At 46.9% G+C, this 20,090-nt stretch overlaps 1 protein-coding gene across 6 annotated transcripts in view; it reads left to right on the top strand.

Annotated features, from left to right (window-relative positions):
- Positions 1-20,090, top strand: part of THOC5 (THO complex subunit 5) — a 170,364-nt gene that overhangs the window by 27,709 nt on the left and 122,565 nt on the right. For all 6 annotated transcript variants that reach the window (XM_063913351.1, XM_063913352.1, XM_063913346.1 and 3 more), the window contains one exon: positions 18,680-18,812. In XM_063913351.1, coding sequence (XP_063769421.1) covers positions 18,680-18,812 — 133 coding nt within the window. The remainder of the gene's footprint in view (positions 1-18,679; positions 18,813-20,090) is intronic.

The following is a 20,090-nucleotide window of genomic DNA, read 5'->3' as shown; positions in this document are numbered from 1 at the left end:
CTCTGGTGTGTGCTGGCATACTCTCTCTCTGTCTCCCCAAAGGGCTTTGTGGGGTCCTGTCCTCAGTCAGAGCATTCCCTGTGTGTGTGCGGTGTGTCGGTACAGCTGTGTCGACATGTTTAATGAGGAGGCTTATATGGTGACGGAGCAGATGCCGATAAATGTGATGTCGCCCCCTGTGGGACCGACACCAGAGTGGACGGTTAGGTGAAAGGTATTAACCGACAGTGTCAACTCCTTACATAAAAGGGTGGATGACGTAACAGCTGTGGGACAGCCGGCTTCTCAGTCCGCGCCTGCCCAGGCGTCTCAAAGGCCATCAGGGGCTCAAAAACGCCCGCTCACTCAGATGGCAGACACAGATGTCGACACGGAGTCTGACTCCAGTGTCGACAAGGTTGAGACATATACACAATCCACTAGGAACATCCGTGACTTGATCCCGGCAATAAAAAATGTGTTACACATTTCTGACATTAACCCAAGTACCACTAAAAAAGGGTTTTATGTTTGGGGAGAAAAAGCAGGCAGTGTTTTGTTCCCCCATCAGATGAATGAATGAAGTGTGTGAAAAGCGTGGGTTCCCCCCGATAATAAACTGGTAATTTCTAAAAAGTTACTGATGGCGTACCCTTTCCCGCCAGAGGATAAGTTACGCTGGGAGATATCCCCTAGGGTGGATAAGGCGCTCACACGGTTGTCAAAAAAGGTGGCACTGCCGTCTTAGGATACGGCCACTTTGAAGGTACCTGCTGATAAAAAGCAGGAGGCTATCCTGAAGTCTGTATTTACACACTCAGGTACTAGACTGAGACCTGCAGATTGTGCTGCTGCAGCGTGGTCGGTGACCCTGTCAAACATGAGAACATATTAAAGACGTCGTCTTATATATGAGGGATGCACAGAGGGATATTTTGCCGGCTGGCATCCAAAATGAATGTAATGTCCATTCTGTCAGGAGGGTATTAGAGACCTGTCACTGGACAGGTGATGCTGACTTTAAAAGGCGCATAGAGACTCTGCCTTATAAGGGTGAGGAATTATTTGGGGATGGTCTCTGGGACCTCGTATACATTACCTCAGGTTTCCTCACAGACTAAGAAAGCACTGTATTATCAGGTACAGTCCTTTCGGCTTCAGAAAAGCAAGCGAGTCAAAGGCGCTTCCTTTCTGTACAGAGACATGGGAAGAGGGAAAAAGCTGCACCAGTCAGCCTGTTCCCAGAATCAAAATTCTTCTCTCGCTTCCTCTGAGTCCACAACATGACGTGGGGGCTCCACAGGTGTAGCAAGGTACGGTGGGGGGCCGTCTCAAAAATTTCAGCGATCAGTGGGCTCGCTCACAGGTGGATCCCTGTTTCATTCAAGTAGTATTTCAGGGGTACAAGCTGGAATTCGAGATGTCTCCCCCCCGCCGTTTCCTCAAATATGCCTTGCCGACAACTCCCTCAGGCAGGGAGGCTGCGCTAGAGGCAATTAATAAGCTGTATTCCCAGCAGGTAATACTCAAGGTGCCCCTACTTCAACAAGGACGGGGTTACTATTCCACACGGTTTGGGGTACCGAAACCGCATGGTTCGGTGTGACCCATTTTATATTTAAAATCCTTGAACACATACATAAAAAAATTCAAGTTCAAGATGGAATCGCTCAGGGCGGTTATTGCAAGCCTGGACGAGGGGGATTACATGGGATCCCGGGACATCAAGGATGCTTACCTGCATGTCCCCATTTACCATCCTCGCCAGGAGTACCTCAGATTTGTGGTACAGGATTACCATTACCAAGTCCAGACACTGCCGTTTGGACTGTACATGGCACCGAGGGTGTTTACCAAGGTAATGGCCGAAATGATGATACTCCTTCGAAAAAAGGGAGTTTTAATTATCCCGTACTTGGACAATCTCCTTATAAGGGCAAGGTCCAAGGAGCAGTTGCTAGTCGGGGTAGCACTATTTTGGAAAGTGTTACAACAGCACGGTTGGACTCTAAACAGTCCAAAGTCACAGCTGGTTCCTACGACACGTCTACTGTTCCTGGGGATGGTTCTGGACACAGAACAGAAATAAGTGTTTCTCTCGGAGGAGAAAGCCAAGGAGCTGTCATCTCTAGTCAGAGACCTCCTGAAGCCAAAACAGGTATCGGTGCATCATTGCACGCGAGTCCTGGGAAAAAATGGTAGCTTCCTACGAAGCAATCCCATTCGGCAGGTTCCATGCAAGAACTTTTCAGTGGGACCTGTTGGACAAGTGGTCCGGATCACAGCTTCAGATGCATGACTTCCCTACACATAAATATTCTGGAACTGAGGGCCATTTACAATGCCCTGAGTCAGGCAAGGCCTCTGCTTCAAAACCAGCCGGTACTGATCCAATCAGACAACATCACGGCAGTCGCCCATGTAAACCAACGGGGCGGCACAAGAAGCAGGATGGCGATGGCAGAAGCCACAAGGATTCTCCGATGGGCGGAAAATCATGTGTTAACACTGTCAGCAGTGTTCATTCCCGGAGTGGACGACTGGGAAGCAGATCTTCTCAGCAGACACGACCTCCACCCGGGAGAGTGGGGATTTCATCCAGAAGTCTTCCAAAGGATTGTACACCATTGGGAAAGGCCACAGGTGGACATGATGTTGTCCCGCCTCAACAAAAAGCTATAAAAGATTTTGCGCCAGGTCAAAGGACCCTCAGGCGATAGCTGTGGACGCTCTGGTAACACCGTGGGTGTACCAGTTGGTTTATGTGTTCCCCCCTCTGCCTCTCATACAAAAGGTACTGAGAATAGTAGGAAGGCGAGGAGTAAGAACGATACTCGTGGTTCCGGATTGGCCAAGAAGAGCTTGGTACCCAGAACTTCAAGAAATTATATCAGAGGACCCATGGCCTCTGCCGCTCAGACAGGACCTGCGGCAGCAGGGGCCCTGTCTGTTCCAAGACTTACCGCGGCTACGTTTTGACGGCATGGCGGTTGAACGCCGGATCCTAAAGGAAAAGGGCATTCCGGAGGAAGTCATTCCTACGCTGATTCAAGCCAGGAAAGATGTAACTGCAAAACATTATCACCGCATATGGCGAAAATATGTTGCTTGGTGTGAGGCCAAAAAAGGCCCCAACAGAGGAATTTCAACTAGGTCGATTTCTGCATTTCCTACAAGCAGAAGTGTCTATGGGCCTTAAATTAGGCTCCATTAAGGTACAGATCTCGGCTCTGTCGATTTTCTTCCAGAAAGAACTAGCTTCAGTACCTGAAGTTTAGACATTGTAAAAGGAGTGCTGCATATTCAGCCCCCGGTTGTGCCTCCAGTGGCACCTTGGGTTCTCAACGTGGTGTTGAGTTTCTTAAAATCACATTGGTGTGAGCCACTAAAAACCGTGGATCTAAAATATCTCACGCGGAAAGTGGTCATGTTATTGGCCTTGGCTTCGGCCAGGCGTGTGTCAGAATTGGCGGCTTTGTCATGTAAAAGCCCTTATCTGATTTTCCATATGGATAGGGCAGAATTGAGGACTCGTCCCCAGTTTCTCCCTAAGGTGATATCAGCTTTTCACTTGAACCAACCTATTGTAGTGCCTGCGGCTACTAGGGACTTGGAGGATTCCAAGTTACTGGACGTAGTCAGGGCCTTGAAAAATTATGTTTCCAGGACGGCCAGAGTCAGGAGAACTGACTCGCTGTTTATCCTGTATGCACCCAGCAAACTGGGTGCTCCTGCTTCTAAGCAGACTATTGCTCGCTGGATTTGTAGCACAATTCAGCTGGCGCATTCTGCGGCTGGACTACCGCAGCCAAAATCTGTAAAAGCCCATTCCACAAGGAAGGTGGGCTCATCTTGGGCAGCTGCCCGAGGGGTCTCGGCTTTCCAACTTTGCCGAGCTGCAACTTGGTCAGGGGCAAACACGTTTGCTAAATTCTACAAAATTGATACCCTGGCTGAGGAGGACCTGGAGTTCTCTCATTCGGTGCTGCAGAGTCATCCGCACTCTCCCGCCCGTTTGGGAGCTTTGGTATAATCCCCGTGGTCCTTACGGAGTTCCCAGCATCCACTAGGACGTCAGAGAAAATAAGATTTTACTCGCCGGTAAATCTATTTCTCGTAGTCCGTAGTGGATGCTGGGCGCCCATCCCAAGTGCGGATTGTCTGCAATACTTGTATATAGTTATTGCCTAACTAAAGGGTTATTGTTGAGCCATCTGTTGAGAGGCTCAGTTATATTCATACTGTTAACTGGGTATAGTATCACGAGTTATACGGTGTGATTGGTGTGGCTGGTATGAGTCTTACCCGGGATTCAAAATCCTTCCTTATTATGTCGGCTCGTCCGGGCACAGTGTCCTAACTGAGGCTTGGAGGAGGGTCATAGTGGGAGGAGCCAGTGCACACCAGGTGACCTAAAGCTTTCTTTAGTTGTGCCCAGTCTCCTGCGGAGCCGCTATTCCCCATGGTCCTTACAGAGTTCCCAGCATCCACTACGGACTACGAGAAATAAATTTACCGGTGAGTAAAATCGTATTTTTTTTCTTTTTGAGAACACTTTCATACTTTGCCATCCATGTGGACTACGATTCGCTCGCCATGTGAGGGGACACGGTGCAGTAATTGGGGTTCCCGGTCACTGTATGGCGAAAACGACACCAAAAAAGATTGAAAAACTCATGTCGACCTTTTGACCTGTCCACCTAGAGACCCTGTCGACCTAGTGACTGTCGACCAATAGTGGTCGACCTACAGTAAGTGTGGTCGACCTTCAATACCATACCCCTTTCCCCTGAGTATGCTCACATCATCTAATGATGGCTGCCCAGACTACATCAGTTAGCATCATATTTATGGGCTCCCAGTGTGTAAGTTTCACACCTTTAGCACCTCTTGTTTAGACTTGATGCCTGTGCTCCTGTGTACTTTTCCCTAGCTTCAGTTGCTACACCGTTCAGTTGGGATCACGCTTGCAGTTTTGCAGGGCTGTTAATGTGCATCCCTTGTGACTTCATGGTTTCAGATTATTGTTCGGTATGGGTATCTCGGCACACTTCCATTGTCTCTCCTTTCCTTGCTGCGGGAAAGGTTGACCCCGGTTATCTGTCAGCTTTCGTCTGTCTTGTTTCAAACACGTCTGGCCTTATTTCCAGAAGTTTAGCTATTTCGCAGAGTGTACCGCGTGTGTAACCTCTACAACCTCCTTTTGTTCTACTGGTCCTGTCTTGGAACCTTAGTTTGGCTTTGGAGGCGTTTCAGTGGCTCCTCCAGTTGGCCAGCGATAGCTTACTCGGAAGGTGGTGTTCTATTGACCATTATTTCCACTTGGCAGATCTCTCTATATTGGCAGCTCAACCTAAGTGGTTTTCCATTTTTTTCTCCTAAGTCCTAGAGGATGCTGGGGACACCAAAAGAACCATGGGGTATAGACTGGATCCGCAGGAGACATGGGCACTTTAAGACTTTGAAAAAAGGGGTGTGCACTGGCTCCTCCCTCTATGCCCCTCCTCTAGACTCTAGTTTTAGAAATGTGCCCAGTGAGACTGGACGCACTACAGGGAGCTCTACTGAGTTTCTCTGAAAATACTTTTATTTTAGGTTTTTTATTTTCAGGGAGGCTGCTGGCAACAACCTCCCTGCTTCGTGGGATTAAGGGGAGAGAAGTATGACCCACTTCTAGTGAGTTCAAGGGCCCTGCTTCTGGCTACAGGACGCCATTAGCTCCTGAGGGTTTGATCGCCGGGTACGCTCAGATGCTCGCTCCCGCAGCCTGCCGTCACCCCCCCCCCCCCCCCCCCCCCCCTTACAGAGCCAGAATTCAGAAGACAGGTGAGTAGAAGAAGAAAGAAGTGACGGCATTTACCTGAGGCACCGCGCAGCGGACGGACGTTGCGCGCCAGGCTCCCGCTCATACACACAGCACTATCTGGGTGCAGGGCGCGCGGGGGGGGGCGGGCGGCGGCGCCCTGGGCAGCTTAGGATACCTCAACAAAAGTTTGGCAAGGGGACATTAGTGCTAGACGCTGTCCTAACCCCCGCCAGTGTATTTTATATTATTAAAAGAGCGGAAAGGAAGCGCGCCATTACGGGGGCGGAGCTTCATCCCCACAGCTCTCTGCGCCATTTCCTCTCCGCTGGTCCTTTCTCACACTGCTGAACAAGTATCAGGTTGCAAAATGGGGGGGGGGGCTAGGTTATTTGGTGCAATATTGTATATTATATAAAGCGCTACAGGTCTGGGGCATTTTAATGAATGCTGCTGACCCATTTATTTGGCGCTGGGGTGTGAGCTGGCAAATTCCTTCAGTGTCTCTCTGACAGGCTTCTCTGTGGGTCTGTCTCCTATAAGCCCAGTGTGTCTGTGAGTGGATATTACACGTGTGTCGGCATGTCTGAGGCTGAGTGCTCTTCACAGGAGGAGACTGTGTTAGAGATGCAAAAGGCGGTGGGGGTGACCGTGTCGGCACCGTCGACTCCTGATTGGGTAAATGTATTGAATTCTAATGTGGCTCGTAGTAGTAAAAGATTGGACAAGTTTGAGTCTCAGACCCAGGCTTGGAAGAAATCTGTGGAAGATATGTTATTACAAGTTCAGGTCCCCTCGGGGTCACAGAAACGTACGTTTACCCAGTTGGCAGACACTGATACCGACACGGACTCTGATTCCAGTGTCGACTATAGTGATTCCAGATTAGATCCAAAATTGGCAAAGCGCATTCAGTGCATGATTGTGGCTATTAAAGAGGTATTGCATATTACTGAGGACCCTGCTGTTCCGGATAAAAGGGTCTGTATGTATAAAGAAAAGAAACCTGAAATAACGTTTCCTCCCTCTCGTGAACTGAATGCTTTATTTGATAAAGTCTGGGGAAAGTCCTGACAGAAGATTTCAGTTTTCCAAAGGATTCCGGTAGCTTATCCGTTTCCCACGGGGGATAGGGAAAAATGGGAGTCACCCCCCATTGTGGACAAGGCCCTATCGCGGTTGTCTAAAAAGGTGGCTCTTCCGTCACCGGACACAGCAGCCCTTAAAGACCCGGCAGACCGTAAGCAGGAAGCTACGTTAAAATCCATTTATATGACCACAGGGACACTACTCAGACCGGTCATTGCCTCGGCGTGGGTGAGTAGTGCTATATTCTAAAGTGGGCAGATAACTTGTCATCTGACATAGATACCCTAGACAGGGATAGCATCCTCTTGACGCTGGGTTATATCAAGGATGCGGCAGTTTACCTAAAGGAAAACTGCGAGGGATATTGGCCTTTTGGGATCAAAGGCCAATGCCATGGCTGTCTCAGCTAGACGAGCGTTGTGGATTCACCAATGGAATGCTGATGATGATTCCAAGAAAAGTATGGAGTCTCTACCATATAAAGGTAAGGCCTTATTTGGTGACGGCCTTGATGATTTGGTATCTACAGCTACCGCGGGTAAGTCATCCGTTTTGCCTTATGTTCCCCCACAACAAAAGAAAACGCACCACTATCAGATGCAGTCCTTTCGGCCCAATAAATACAGAAGGGCCGAGGTTCTTCCTTCCTTGCTACTAGGGGAAGAGTATTGATTTTTGGAATCATATTTATGAATATTAATATTTAATATATCATATATGGTATTTAATATATGGATATATTTTAATTAATATGCGTTTATCATATATATCTGCAAATATATTATGTCAGGCTTACTAAGTGGCTGATAAATATATGCAGTCTTATATATATGACTTATGAAGTTAAGATTCCTAAAGAGAGTTCAAGCTTGAATATTACCGCTCTTTTTATATGATTATTTATTTACAGGCGATCAAATCGTACAGAATAAGATATACACAGTAGTGATATATATATATATACTATATTAAGCTAAGCTATGCTATGCTTCCTTAGTTATATAACATAAAACAACATGACATAAGTTTCACAAACAGTTTCAATTGCTAACATAAAGTGTATACTTGCAAGTTACAGATCCTTTCCTCCTGCATCTTCTCCATGACTTCTCCTCCTCCTGACTGACTTCCTTCCTTCTCTCCTTCCTTCTAACTAAAAAGTCTGCTCCTTTTATCCTATATTTTACAATTCAAACTATCATATTCTCATAGTTCTCAGTGCAAAATATAATTATAGGTGTGCCATTTACATTCCAAGGTGTCGCAAAACATGCTCTGCTCTAAGTTGGATATTCTGCTCAAGCAGGTATGGTGCCATAAAACGTGTCCTTTCCTTATACTGTACATCAAAGACCTTCCTTTGGTTATTTGAAGTGTAACAATATTTGTATGCCTGAAGCATGTTTTATCAATGGATGTGATCTCTTTTCGTAATAGTTAATTATGGTCCCTAGCTTTAACCTCTACTGGACAATTGACCAGCTAGTTTTATAATTGCCAGAGGTATTGCAAATCTTGATTCTGATCTAAATGTACACCTGTGGATTCCAGTGTCCCATTTGATTGTAAATGCATTCTTTGTTATACTGTGACCTCTCTAGCCTTATTTATGGCTAGAGCAGAATAAACCTGTTCCCTACACTATGTTTTACCATCTTGCAGTAAAACACAAATATACCGTTAAATATATAAACACATATACAAACCTAATTTCTTAAATTAGCTAAACATTACCTCATACATTCAACGTATTTCATATGTATTCCTTACTATATATATATATCCAGTATACTGTTCACTATGGTTACATCGCCTATTTATAATGAATTATATTTTGTTTCAGACAACATCCATTGCCCTAATATTATATTGAGTGCGGACAATTACCTATATGGCAACAAGAAGTAAACGGTCACCAGCCTTGTCAGGCTCCCAGGAGCAGAAGTCCTCCCAGGTTTCTGCCAATTCCAACGCATGACGTTGGGGCTCCTATGTGGAGTCCGCACCGGTGGAGGCACGTCCCAAACTCTTCAGTCATTTCTGGGTTCGTTCAGACCTGGACCCATGGGTTTTACAAATAATATCCCAAGGGTACAAACTGGAGTTTCAAGACGTCCCCCCTCACCGATTTTTCAAATCTGCGTTGCCAGTTTCTCTTCCGGACAGGGAGGTAATTTGCAACGCCATACAAAAGTTGTGTCAAAATCAGGTTGTCGTCAGGGTTCCCCGGTCACAACAAGGAGAAGACTTTTATTCAAGTCTTTTTGTGGTTCCGAAGCCGGATGGCTTGGTCAGGCCAATCCTAACCTGAAATCCCTCAATTTCTTCCTAAAAAAAAATTCAAATTCAAAATGGAGTCTCTCCGAGCAGTGATCTCCAGTCTGGAGTAAGGGATTTTATGGTGTCGGTGGACATAAAAGATACCTACTTACATATCCCCTATTTATCCTCCACATCAGGCTTACCTAAGGTTTGCAATTCAGGATTGTCTTTACCAATTTCAGACGTTGCCGTTTGGTCTGTCCACGGCTCCGAGGATTTTCACCAAGGTAATGGCGGAAATTATGGTTCTCCTTCGCAAGCAAGGGAGTCACAATTATCCCGTACTAGCGACGATCTCCTGATAAAGGCGAGATCCAGGGACAGTTGGTGAAAAACGTGGTCCTGTCTCTGAAAGTTCTTCAACAACACGGTTGGCTCCTGAACTTGCCAAAATCACAGTTGATTCCGGCAACGAGGTTGTCATTTTTAGGGATGATACTGGACACAGAACTACAGAGAATTTCTCTATCGTCCTAAGTGGATGCTGGGGTTCCTGAAAGGACCATGGGGAATAGCGGCTCCGCAGGAGACAGGGCACAAAAAAGTAAAGCTTTTACCAGATCAGGTGGTGTGCACTGGCTCCTCCCCCTATGACCCTCCTCCAGACTCCAGTTAGATTTTGTGCCCGAACGAGAAGGTGCAATCTAGGTGGCTCTCCTAAAGAGCTGCTTAGAGAAAGTTTAGCTTAGGTTTTTACTTTACAGTGAGTCCTGCTGGCAACAGGATCACTGCAACGAGGGACTTAGGGAGAAGTAGTGAACTCACCTGCGTGCAGAGTGGATTTGCTGCTTGGCTACTGGACACTAGCTCCAGAGGGACGATCACAGGTACAGCCTGGATGGTCACCGGAGCCGCGCCGCCGGCCCCCTTGCAGACGCTGAAGAGAGAAGAGGTCCAAAATCGGCGGCTGAAGACTCCTGAGTCTTCATAAAGGTAGCGCACAGCACTGCAGCTGTGCGCCATTTTCCTCTCAGCACACTTCACACAACAGTCACTGAGGGTGCAGAGCGCTGGGGGGGGCGCTCTGAGAGGCAAATAAAAACCTTATTAGAGGCAAAAAAATACCTCACATATAGCCCACAGAGGCTATATGGAGATATTTAACCCCTGCCTAACTTCAAAATAGCGGGAGACGAGGCCCGCCGTAAAAGGGGCGGGGCTATCTCCTCAGCACACAGCGCCATTTTCTCTCACAGAAAAGCTGGAGAGGAAGGCTCCCAGGCTCTCCCCTGCACTGCACTACAGAAACAGGTTAAAACAGAGAGGGGGGGCACTGATTTGGCGATATTGTATATATATAAAAGATGCTATAAGGGAGAAACACTTATATAAGGTTGTCCCTATATAATTATAGCGTTTTTGGTGTGTGCTGGCAGACTCTCCCTCTGTCTCCCCAAAGGGCTAGTGGGTCCTGTCCTCTGTCAGAGCATTCCCGGTGTGTGTGCTGTGTGTCGGTACGTGTGTGTCGACATGTATGAGGACGATGTTGGTGAGGAGGCGGAGAAATTGCCTGTAATGGTGATGTCACTCTCTAGGGAGTCGACACCGGAATGGATGGCTTATTTAGAGAATTACGTGAGAATGTCAACACGCTGCAAGGTCGGTTGACGACATGAGACGGCCGACAATCTATTAGGACCGGTCCAGGCGTCTCAGAAACACCGTCAGGGGTTTTAAAAACGCCCATTTACCTCAGTCGGTCGACACAGACACAGACACGGACACTGAATACAGTGTCGACGGTGAATAAACAAACGTATTTCTCATTAGGGCCACACGTTAAGGGCAATGAAGGAGGTGTTACGTGTTTCTGATACTACAAGTACCACAAGAAAGGGTATTATGTGGGAGTGAAAAAACTACCTGTAGTTTTTCCCTGAATCAGATAAAATAAAATGAAGTGTGTGATGATGCGTAGGGTTACCCCGATAGCAAATATTGGCGTTATACCCTTTCCCGCCAGAAATTAGGGTACGTTGGGAAACACCCTTAGGGTGATAAGGCGCTCACACGCTTATCAAGTGGCGTTACCGTCTCCAGATACGGCCGCCCTCAAGGAGCCAGCTGATAGGAAGCTGGAAAAATATCCTAAAAAGTATATACACACATACGGTGGTTATACTGCGACCAGCGATCGCCATCAGCCTGGAGATGCAGTGCTGGGTTGGCTTGGTCGGATTCCCTGACTGAAAATATTTTATTCATGTACAGCATTTAATAGGATGCATTCTATATATATGTATGTGAGATGCACAGAGGGATATTTGCTCTCTGGCATCAAGATAAGTGCGTTGTCCATATCTCCCAGAAGATGTCAGGGACACGACAGTGGTCAGGTGATACAGATCCCATACGGCAGATGGAAGTATTGCTGTATAAAGGGAAGGAGTTATTTGGGGGTCGGTCCATCGGACCTGGGGACCACAGCAACAGCTGGGAAATCCAACCTTTTTTACCCCAAGTTACATCTCAGCTAAAAAGACACCGTCTTTTCAGCCTCATCTTTCCTTTCCCATGAGGGCATGCAGGCAAAATATCTGCCCAGACATAGAGGTAAGGGAAGTAGACTGCAGCAGGCAGCCCTTTCCCAGGAAAAGAAGCCCTCCACCGCGTCTGCCAAGTCCTCAGCATGACGCTGGGGCCGTGCAAGCGGACTCAAGGTGGGGGGGTAGTCTCAAGAGTCTCAGGGCGCAGTGGGATCACTCGCAAGTTGACCCCTAGATCGTACGAGTATTATCCCAGGGGTAAAGATTGGAGATTCGAGACATCTTCTCCTCGCAGGTTCCTGAAGTCTGCTTTACCAACGGCTCCCTCCGACAGGGAGGCAGCATTGGAAACAATTCACAAGCTGTATATCCAGCAGGTGATAATCAAAGTACCCCTCCTACGACAAGGAAAAGGGTATTATTTTTCCCCCACACTTATATTGTGGTACTGAAGCCAGACGGCTTGGTGACACTTAGTCTAAATCTAAAATGTTTTGAACACTTACATAAAAAGGTTCAAATCGAGATAAAGTCACTCAGAGCAGTGATAGCGAACCGGAAAAAAGGGGGACTATATGGTGTCCCTGGGACATCAAGGATACCTCCATGTCCAAATTTTGTCCTTCTCATCAAGGGTACCTCTGGTTCGTGGTACAGAACTGTCAATATCAGTTTCAGACGATGCCGTTTGAATTATCCACGCACCCCGGGCCTTTTTACCAAGGTAATGGCCGAAAAGATGTTTCTTCAAAGAAAAAAGGCATCTAAAATTATCCCTTACTTGCACGACCTAAAAAAGGGCAAGTTCCAGAGAACAGTTGGAGGTCGGAAGAGCACTATCTAAAGTAGTTCTTCGACGGCACGACTGGATTCTAAATATTCCAAGAATCGCAGCTGTTTTCCGACGATACGTCTGCTGTTCCTAGGGATGATTCTGGACACGGTTCAGAAAAGGTTTTTCTTCCCGAGGAAAAAGCCAAGGAGTTATCCGACCTGTCAGGAACCTCCTAAAACCAGGAAAGGTGTCTGTACATCAATGCACAAGAGTCCTGGGAAAAATGGTGGCTTTTTACGAAGCAATTCCATTCGGCAGATTCCATGCAAGAATTTTCCAAAGGGATCTGTTGGACAAATGGTCAGGGTCGCATCCTCAGATGCACCTGCGAATAACCCTGTCGCCAAGGACAAGGGTATATCTTCTGTGGTGGTTGCAAAAGGCTCATCTATTGGAGGGCCGCAGATTCGGCATACAGGATTTGATCCTGGTGACCACGGACGCCAGCCTGAGAGGTTGGGGAGCAGTCACACAAGGAAGAAACTTCCAGGGGGTATGGACGAACCTGGAAAAGTCTCTTCACATAAACATTCTGGTACTAAGAGCAATCTAAAATGCTCTAAGCCAGGCGGAACCACTCCTGCAAGGAAAACCGGTGTTGATTCAGTCGGACAACATCACGGCGGTCGCCCATTGTAAACAGACAGGGCGGCACAAGAAGCAGGAGTGCAATGGCAGAAGCTGCCAACATTCTTCGCTGGGCGGAGAATCACGTAATAGCACTGTCAGCAGTGTTCTTCCCGGGCGTTGGACAACTGGGAAGCAGACTCCTCAGCAGACACGATATTCACCCGGGAGAGGGGGGTCTTCATCCAGAAGTCTTCCACATGCTAATAAACTGTTGGGAAAGACCAATGGTAGACATGATGGCGTCTCGCCTCAAGGACAAGTATTGCGCCAGGTCAAGAGATCCACAGGCAATAGCAGTGGACGCACTGGTAACACCTTGGGTGTACAAATCAGTATATGTGTTTTCCTCCTCTGCCTCTCATACCAAGGTATTGAAGATTATACGGTGAGGAGGAGTAAGAACAATACTAGTGGCTCCGGATTAGCCAAGAAGGACTTTGGTACCCGGAACTTCAAGAGTTGGTCACGGACGACCCGTGCCTCTACTTCTGAGAAGGGACCTGCTACAACAGGGTCCCTGTCTCTTTCAAGACTTACCGCGGCTGCGTTTGACGGCATGGCGGTTGAACGCCAGATCCTAAAAGGAAAGGCATTCCAGAAGAAGTCATTCCTACCTTGATTAAGGCAAGGAAGGAAGTCACCGCGAAACATTATCACCTGCATTTGGCGAAAATATGTCGCGTGGTGCGAGGATCGGAGTGTTCCGACGGAGGAATTTCACTGGGTCGTTTCTACATTTCCTACAATCAGGATTGTCTATGGGTCTCAAATTGAGATCTATTAAGGTTCAAATTTCGGCCCTGTCAATATTCTTCCAAAAAGAATTGGCCTCAGTTCCTGAGGTACAGACTTTTGTTAAAGGGTACTGCATATACAGCCCTCCTGTGGTGCCTCCGGTGGCACCGTGGGATCTAAATGTCGTTTTAGATTTCCTCAAATCCCATTGGTTTGAACCATTGAAAAAGGTGGATTTTAATATCTCACATGGGAAGTGACTATGTTACTGGCCCTGGCTTCCGCCAGGAGAGTATCTGAATTGGCGGCTTTATCTTATAAAAGCCCTTATCTAATCTTCCATTCGGATAGGGCAGAACTGAGGACTCGTCCGCATTTTCTCCCTATGGTGGTATCAGCGTTTCACCTGAACCAACCTATTGTGGTGCCTGCGGCCACTGGCGACTTGGAGGACTCCAAGTTGTTGGACGTTGTCAGAGCCTTAAAAATATACATTTCAAGCACGGCTGAAGTCAGAAAATCTGACTCGCTGTTGATACTATATGCACCCAACAAGTTGGGTGCCCCTGCTTCTAAGCAGACGATTGCTCGTTGGATTTGTAACACAATTCAACTTGCTCATTCTGTGGCAGGCCTGCCACAGCCTAAATCTGTTAAGGCCCATTCCACAAGGAAGGTGGGCTCATCTTGGGCGGCTGCCCGAGGGGTCTCGGCATTACATTCTGCCGAGCAGCTACGTGGTCGGGGGAAAACACGTTTGTAAAATTCTACAAATTTGATACCCTGGCAAAAGAGGACTTGGAATTCTCTCATTCGGTGCTGCAGAGTCATCCGCACTCTCCCGGCCCGTTTGGGAGCTTGGTATAATCCCCATGGTCCTTTCAGGAACCCCAGCATCCACTTAGGACGATAGAGAAAATAAGAATTTACTTACCGATAATTCTATTTCTCGGAGTCCGTAGTGGATGCTGGGCGCCCATCCCAAGTGCGGATTATCTGCAATACTGTACATAGTTATTGTACAAATTCGGGTTATATTGTTAAGGAGCCATCTTTAAGAGGCTCTTTCTGTTATCATACTGTTAACTGGGTTAGATCACAAGTTGTACGGTGTGATTGGTGTGGCTGGTATGAGTCTTACCCGGGATTCAAATTGCCTCCCTTATTGTGTACGCTCGTCCGGCACAGTACCTAACTGGAGTCTGGAGGAGGGTCATAGGGGGAGGAGCCAGTGCACACCACCTGATCTGGTAAAAAGCTTTACTTTTTTGTGCCCTGTCTCCTGCGGAGCCGCTATTCCCCATGGTCCTTTCAGGAACCCCAGCATCCACTACGGACTCCGAGAATAGAATTATCGGTAAGTAAATTCTTATTTTTTCTACTGGTGGAAAAAGCTCAGGAACTTCAAGAGCCTGGTTCAGAGCCTGGTCAAACAAATTCTGAAACCACCAAGGGTGTCAATCCATCAGTGCACTCAGTTGCTGGGGAAGATGGTGGCGACCTACGAGGCCATTCAGTTTGGCAGATTGCATGCCAGAGTATTTCAGTGGCACCTGTTGGACAAGTGGTCCGGATCCCACCTACACATGCACCGGAAGATAGTCCTGTCCTCAAAGACCAGAATATCGCTCCTGTGGTGGCTGCACAGCTCTCACCTCCTGGAGGGATGCAGGTTTGGAATCCAGGACTGGATCCTAATGACCACGGATGCAAGTCTCCGAGGCTGGGGTGCAGTCACGCAAGGGGTAAACTTTCAAGGAAGATGGTCAAGGCAGGAATTTTGTCTCCACATAAACGTTCTGGAGTTAAGGGCCATTTACAACTGCCTAGTACAGGCGGAACATCTTCTTCGCAATCTGCCCGTGCTGATCCAATCGGACAATGTGACAGCAGTAGCGTACATAAACCGCCAAGATGGAACAAAAAGCAGAGCGGCAATGGCAGAAGTCACAAAGGTTCTTCGCTGGGCAGAGAAGCATACAAGAGCGCTGTCAGCTATCTTCATTCCAGGAGTGGACAAGTGGGAAGCAGACTTTCTCAGCCGACACGATCTCCGTCCAGGAGAATGGGGCCTCCATCAAGAGGTCTTCACGGAAATCACAAGTCGTTGAGGAATTCCTCACATAGACATGATGGCGTTGCGCCTCAATAAAAAGCTTCAGAGATATTGTTCCAGGTCCAGGGACCCTCAAGCAATAGCAGTGGATGCACTGGTGACACCGTGGGTGTTTCCGTTGGTGTATGTGTTCCCTCCACTTCCTCTCATTCCAAAAGTTCTAAAGATCATAAGAAGAACAAAGGTTTGAGCGATCCTCATTGCCCCAGACTGGCCAAGGAGGGCTTAGTATCCAGATCATCAGGAATTACTCATAGGAGATCCCTGGCCTCTTCCTCTGCGCGAGGACCTGTTGCTGCAGGGGCCATGCGTATACCAAGACTTACCGCGGCTACGTTTGACGGCATGGCGGTCGAACGCCAGATCTTAGCTCGGAAGGGCATTCCCAGTGAAGTCATTCCCACGCTACTTCAGGCCAGGAAGGGAGTAACGTCTAAACATTACCACCGCATTTAAAGGAAGTATGTATCTTGGTGTGAATCCAAGAAGGCTCCTGCGGCAGAGTTTCAGCTAGGACGTTTTGTCCATTTTCTACAAGCAGGTGTAGAGGCGGGCCTAAAGTTGGGCTCAATTAAGGTTCAAATTTCAGACCTATCGGTTTTCTTTCAAAAACAATTGGCCTCCCTTCCTGAAGTTCAAACTTTCGTGAAGGGTGTGTTACACATCCAACCTCCATATGTGCCTTCTGTGGCACCATGGGATCTTAACGTGGTGTTTCAGTCCCTTCAGTCACATTGGTTTGAGCCTTTACAGACGGTGGAGTTGACGTTTCTCACTTGGAAAAGTGGTCATCCTGTTGGCTTTTGCGTCCGCAAGACGCGTGTCAGTTAAGCGGCCTTGTCTCACAAGAGCCCTTATTTAATCTTTCATGAAGACAATTTCTGCCGAAGGTGGTTTAATCTTTCCACATGAACCAACCTGTTGTGGTACCAGTGGCTACTGACTCTTTCGTTGAGTCAAAATCTTTGGATGTGGTCAGAGCTCTGAAAGTCTATGTCGCCAGGACGGCTCGGGTTAGGAAAACCGAAGCTCTGTTTGTCCTGTATGCCCCCAACAACATTGGGTGTCCTGCTTCCAAACAAACAATTGCACGCTGGATCTGTAACACGATTCAGCATGCTCATTCCACGGCCGGATTACCATTACCGGAATCGGTGAAGGCCCATTCTACTAGGAAGGTGGGCTCTTCTTGGGCGGCTACCTGAGGGGTCTCAGCATTACAACTTTGCCGAGCTGCTACTTGGTCGGGTTCAAACACTTTTACGAAGTTTTACAAGTTTGATACCCTGGCCGATGACTACCTAAAGTTTGGTCGATCGGTGCTGCAGAGTTATCCGCACACTCCCGCCCGTTCTAGAGCTTTGGTATAATCCCATGGTTTTTTTGGTGTCCCCAGCATCCTCTAGGACGTATGAGAACATAGGATTTTAATACCTACCGGTAAATCCTTTTCTCTTAATCCATAGAGGATGCGAGCGCCCGTCCCAGTGCGTACTGAATCTGCAGTTATTAATTTTGGTTACGCGCATGTTGTGTTATGTTTATAGCCAGCCTGTTGTTGTCATTGATTCATGCCGTTGGCTTGGTTTCTGTTGAATGCCACGTTTATTCGGCGTGTTTGCGGTGTGTACTGGTATGAATTTCACCTTAGTTAACAATAAATCCTTTCCTCGAAATTTGTCCGTCTCCCTGGGCACAGTTCCTATAACTGGAGTCTGGAGGAGGGGCATAGAGGGAGGAGCCAGTGCACACCCCTTTTTTCAAAGTCTTAAAGTGCCCATGTCTCCTGCGGATCCCGTCTATACCCCATGGTTCTTTTGGTGTCCCCAGCATTCTCTACGGACTAAGAGAAAAGGATTTACCGGTAGCTATTAAAATACTATTTTTTCTTGACCTGGGAGATCATATTCCCTTTTTTTTTTTCTTTTTTTTTCCTGACCTAATGCTAGTCCTGTCGGCTTTTTGGATGTTGTCCAAACATTGCAGGTTTTATTTCTCTGGCTACGTTGGTTTGGTGGTCGTTTGGTCTATTGGTCCTTTAGAACACTCATCGGTGGAACTTGTCACCAAATAGCCCACTATTCACCAGGCTTATGTCTATTTAGGTCAGCCGGTGCCTGACCCTTTCCAGGTGCAGTTTCCTCGGACTGTGAATGTCTCTTGGACATCGTGGTAGGGTGTCTCGGTTGAGCAGCTTTGCTGGGCGGCTCCTTGGTCTCTGTGTAGTCTTTCTCCACCATTTTCGAGGTACCATACTTTCTGGCCATTGATGCCAGCTTTGGGCATCAGTGGCTTCAAAGTGGGAAAGAGAATTAGGGTGAAATAGGAAAGATTTTTTTGTACTCAACATATAATCAAATCCTCTGAGTCCATCTGGTAAACACTGCGTTTTTTTATTGTTAGTTGTACTGTTGCATGCTGCAGACTCATTTCAGTTTTGTTTCGATTTGCTAAAACGTTGTAGGGGTGTGGGTGGGGTGAGAGTTTCAGCTCCTATAGTTTAGCCTTCCATCTAAACCCACAATCTGCAAAGTTACCAAGATATGCACTGTGTCTATTGCTAAATCTATCCAGATTAATGTCAGATATTTGTCAAAATGTAGTAACTGAATGGGGACAATAATAAATTAATACTAGTACTCTAATAAAGTTTCAACCTGAAATGCATATTATTCTCTCCCCAGGCCTCATTGCCAGTACAGGAATACCTGTCCATGCCCTTTGACTGCATGCATAAACAGTATGAGATAGCACGCCATCTCCCTGCACCACTGTACGTGCTGTTTGTGCAGGCCAGCGCCTACAGCCAGGCATGTGGTGAGTAACCATTTTATTTATGGTGTTCCCTTTCACATTTTCAGTTGTCGTTTCACTTTAAGCTTGGAATTTTTCCAGCACTGGATACAAAGGTAAAAGTTTGGATCTATAAAAGGTTTAACAAACTACCAAATATACCAAACTTGAAAGAATATACCAAATTTAACATGTTCTAAACTAAGTTGTTACTTGATGTCCAGAGTTTAGTGGGTCCCGCAACATCTTGCGCATGTGTGCAGCTGCTCAGATTGCTCCTCACTTCTTACTTTGAGAATCCAGCAATGTCTGTTGCCATTTTTTATTCAGACAGGTAGCATGATGTCTACTAACATTATGCTATCAGCAGGAGTTGGCTAAACGGCAGCAGGAACGTTCAAGAGGTACAGTAACCAGGTTTCTTGAACGTTCCTAAGTAAAATCTTTCTCTATCGTCCATGAGGTATTTTGGATGTTTGGCACTACTAAATCGTTTGACCCAGTCTACTGTGAATATTCCACAGCTTGTAGTACATCCCAAGGGATGCAACTGAGGGTTTTCTATTTTCCGATCTCTTTGCTGGAACCTCATGAAATTACATTTCTCTTTCATCCAGTCTGGGGGACGGACACTGGACCATGGGGTTGCTTGAGGGATCCGTAGGAGATGGCACTTAACTAGACTAATATAACTTTGAGAGTAACTCCTGCCCTTTGAGCTCTTCCCTTCTAAAACCTGTGCTCTACAGTGTTTAAATGCTTATGGAAAGCAGACTAGACATCATGGATCATAGCAGGGATCATAGGGTAGATGTAATAGGGTGCGATTTCGGAAAACGTGCGATTTTTACGGTAAATTTGCACGTCTTCCGAAAATCGCAAATGTAATAGCTTGCGAATTTGTTAAAAATCGCAAGTTTTGAACATATACCAAATATCGCAAGTGAAAAATTGCATCCAGATGTTTTCCCATCGAAAACAATGAAAATCGCAAATGTAATAGGATGCGTTTTTTTTTGTTTGTTTTTTTTGCTTGCGCGCACAAAACCTTACCAAAAATCGCCAGAACAATAGACCAGGTTTAAACTGGCGATTTTTGGAGAAGCATGCACAGATCAGTGAGATATATATATATATATATATATATATATATATATATATATATATTATTTCTCTGACGTCCTAGTGGATGCTGGGAACTCCGTAAGGACCATGGGGAATAGCGGCTCCGCAGGAGACTGGGCACAACTAAAGAAAGCTTTAGGACTACCTGGTGTGCACTGGCTCCTCCCACTATGACCC

The sequence above is a fragment of the Pseudophryne corroboree genome, chromosome 1 (assembly GCF_028390025.1).
Source record: "Pseudophryne corroboree isolate aPseCor3 chromosome 1, aPseCor3.hap2, whole genome shotgun sequence".
Lineage (NCBI taxonomy): Eukaryota > Metazoa > Chordata > Amphibia > Anura > Myobatrachidae > Pseudophryne > Pseudophryne corroboree.
The sequence above is the reverse complement of the archived record's forward strand: the minus strand, read 5'-3'. Positions and strand labels throughout refer to the sequence as shown.